This window comes from Piliocolobus tephrosceles, unplaced genomic scaffold, assembly GCF_002776525.5.
Source record: "Piliocolobus tephrosceles isolate RC106 unplaced genomic scaffold, ASM277652v3 unscaffolded_211, whole genome shotgun sequence".
NCBI lineage: Eukaryota > Metazoa > Chordata > Mammalia > Primates > Cercopithecidae > Piliocolobus > Piliocolobus tephrosceles.
Window position 1 is genome coordinate 1,918 of NW_022303310.1, and position 2,155 is coordinate 4,072.

General features: G+C 55.1%; 1 protein-coding gene across 1 annotated transcript in view; it reads right to left on the reverse strand.

The window, feature by feature from the left end:
• LOC111526399 (SEC14-like protein 3) overlaps nt 1-699 on the reverse strand; it is a 2,173-nt gene extending 1,474 nt beyond the window's left edge. The window contains exon 1 of the mRNA XM_026448581.1: nt 641-699. Coding sequence (XP_026304366.1) covers nt 641-694 — 54 coding nt within the window. The 5' untranslated portion in view covers nt 695-699. The remainder of the gene's footprint in view (nt 1-640) is intronic.
• Between the last annotated feature and the right edge of the window lie 1,456 nt (nt 700-2,155).

Here is a 2,155-nt window from a genome sequence, read left to right on the forward strand (position 1 = left end):
GGAGGAGGAGGAGGAGGAGGAGGAGGAGGAGAAGAAGAAGAAGAGATAAATAATTGGGTGGGTGAATACATAGATTGGAGTTTGGATGCACTCTTAGTTCCCTCCATGTGTTAGCCCTCAAAACATCTGCTTTTTTTCATCCCATCTTCTATTAAAACATGGTTAGTAACTATATGTCCTCTTCCTTCTTTAGCTCTTTGAATGACAACACTTTCTGCTCTGTCTCTCGGGCTTTTACAGTTCGGTCATCTTTCAGGATCCCAAGGAGAAAGGGGTTAAAGGGCAGACCAGCAGCATCTTTCAAGTCCTACCTATGGTGCCTGGGAGAGAGGAAGTGAGGTGCCTGGCTGCTGGGTAAACCTCTCTGGTTCTGGTTCCTGGATGAGAAGAAGTCAGGCTCGACCTTGGGTGGGCACCACCCACGCTATTGCCTGGAAGTGGTGCTAGTCCCTCAACCCCCGCCCTGGACAGGGTTGATGTCACTGGGCACTGTGGGGCTTGACCCTTTGGGGGGTAACACCAAAGAGACAATGTCAAGGACATGCTGAATCAACTGAGTGGGGCAGGGTTCCAGCCACTCCTTTCCACCCCCCAGCCCCTTCCCCTGGTCTTGCGGAACTCCAGGGGGAGGGGCTCTCACCTTGGCCAGGGTCTCTGCCTGTTTGGGGCTCAGGCCTCCGACTCGGCCGCTCATGGTGCTGGCTGAGGCTTGAGGAGTGGTGGCCACTACAGGCAAGACGCCAAGCCTAGTTTGTCAGCCCTGACCCAGCTGGGTCCTTTTGCCCCCACTCCTGGGCGTGGCTCCAAGTGCCTCCTCATTGGCCAACTGTTTAAATTGCACGTTACATAATTGGGATTAAGTGAGGTCCCGTGCTTGGCTTGGGGACAGATCTGGGGGGCAGGCGGGCATGGAGCATGTGCCAAATGTCCCCTGCCAGGAGGAGGCAGCTGGGAGGAAGGGAGGCTGGCCTCCCGTGACCTTGGAGCCCAGGGTGAGTGCCTGTAGAACCCGCTGACCCTCCCAGGCCTCCAGTGACCACTGCCCTGGAGAAGGGGGAGTTTCAGGGAAATGAGGACCACGCCTTGTGGGTACCCTTTCTCCCTGAGACCCAGTCTTCACACACTTAGGATTCCGCAGAGATCACCGCCCTCTACCCAGCTCTGACAGGGTAGGATTCTGAGGCTTGGCCGGTGTAGTAAACAGTTCATTCACTTTGTTGGGGGTGGGAGGCCCTGGTCCTTCTTTTGTAACGAATGTCCACAGTCAAGAGGACAGATGGCATCTTTGGAATGTCACTTGCTTCATTTATAAAATGGGGCTGCTAATGCTTGCCCTGCCCTCCTTCTGTGGTTGGAGGGAAGATCTAATGAGACATAGGGACTGTCAAGGGTTGTGTGCATCTAAGGGACACTCCCCTTCAGCTCTCCTGGTACCCCCGGGAGCTGTAAGCTTCAGCTCCAGGAAGGGAGAGACCCTGTTATCCATGACTCCCTCTGAATAAACCATCAGCTTGAGACTGCAGCATGGCCATATGGCTGCATGGCCACATCTCGGCCTTGAAGGGGTCTGCATGGGTTGAAACCACCCTGGGCTAGCCTCAAGCCCCAGCAGCTGGGCTAGCCCACACCATTCTGCCTAGGACTTTTCTAGGTCCCCTACTCCTGGGGCATTCTGGGTGCCTACCCTTGAGCTACAGTGGGCCTCTATTCTGGGCTCACCCAGGGTCTCTTTAGGCTAGTAGATGTTGGTCAGTATCAGACACCTTCTCAGGGACATCTTCCTTGTTCTGGGGTGCTGATAGAGTTGGATCCGGAAGGAGAAGGCAGGGCTGACGCTGGCCATTTCCCTCCGCCTGGGGAGCCCGTGGCATGTACTCAGGACCAATTAGGTAACTCTCCACACCCCAGCCCTACCCCATTTCACATTCCAGCCTCAATTTCTGCAAAGCCCCAGCTGTCTACACCCACTTCCTGCCAGGCCAGTAATGTACAGAGATTGGGTTCCTCCACTGCCCTCTCCCGAGTCACTAATCCTGCCCATTTCTCACCAGTCTCTTTTCTCACCCTAATCCCTATAAGGTGAGGTGTGCTAGTTACTTCTGGGGGCATCAGAGACTGCAAAGGAGAGCCAGGAGGGAGGGTTGGGGGTCTCCTC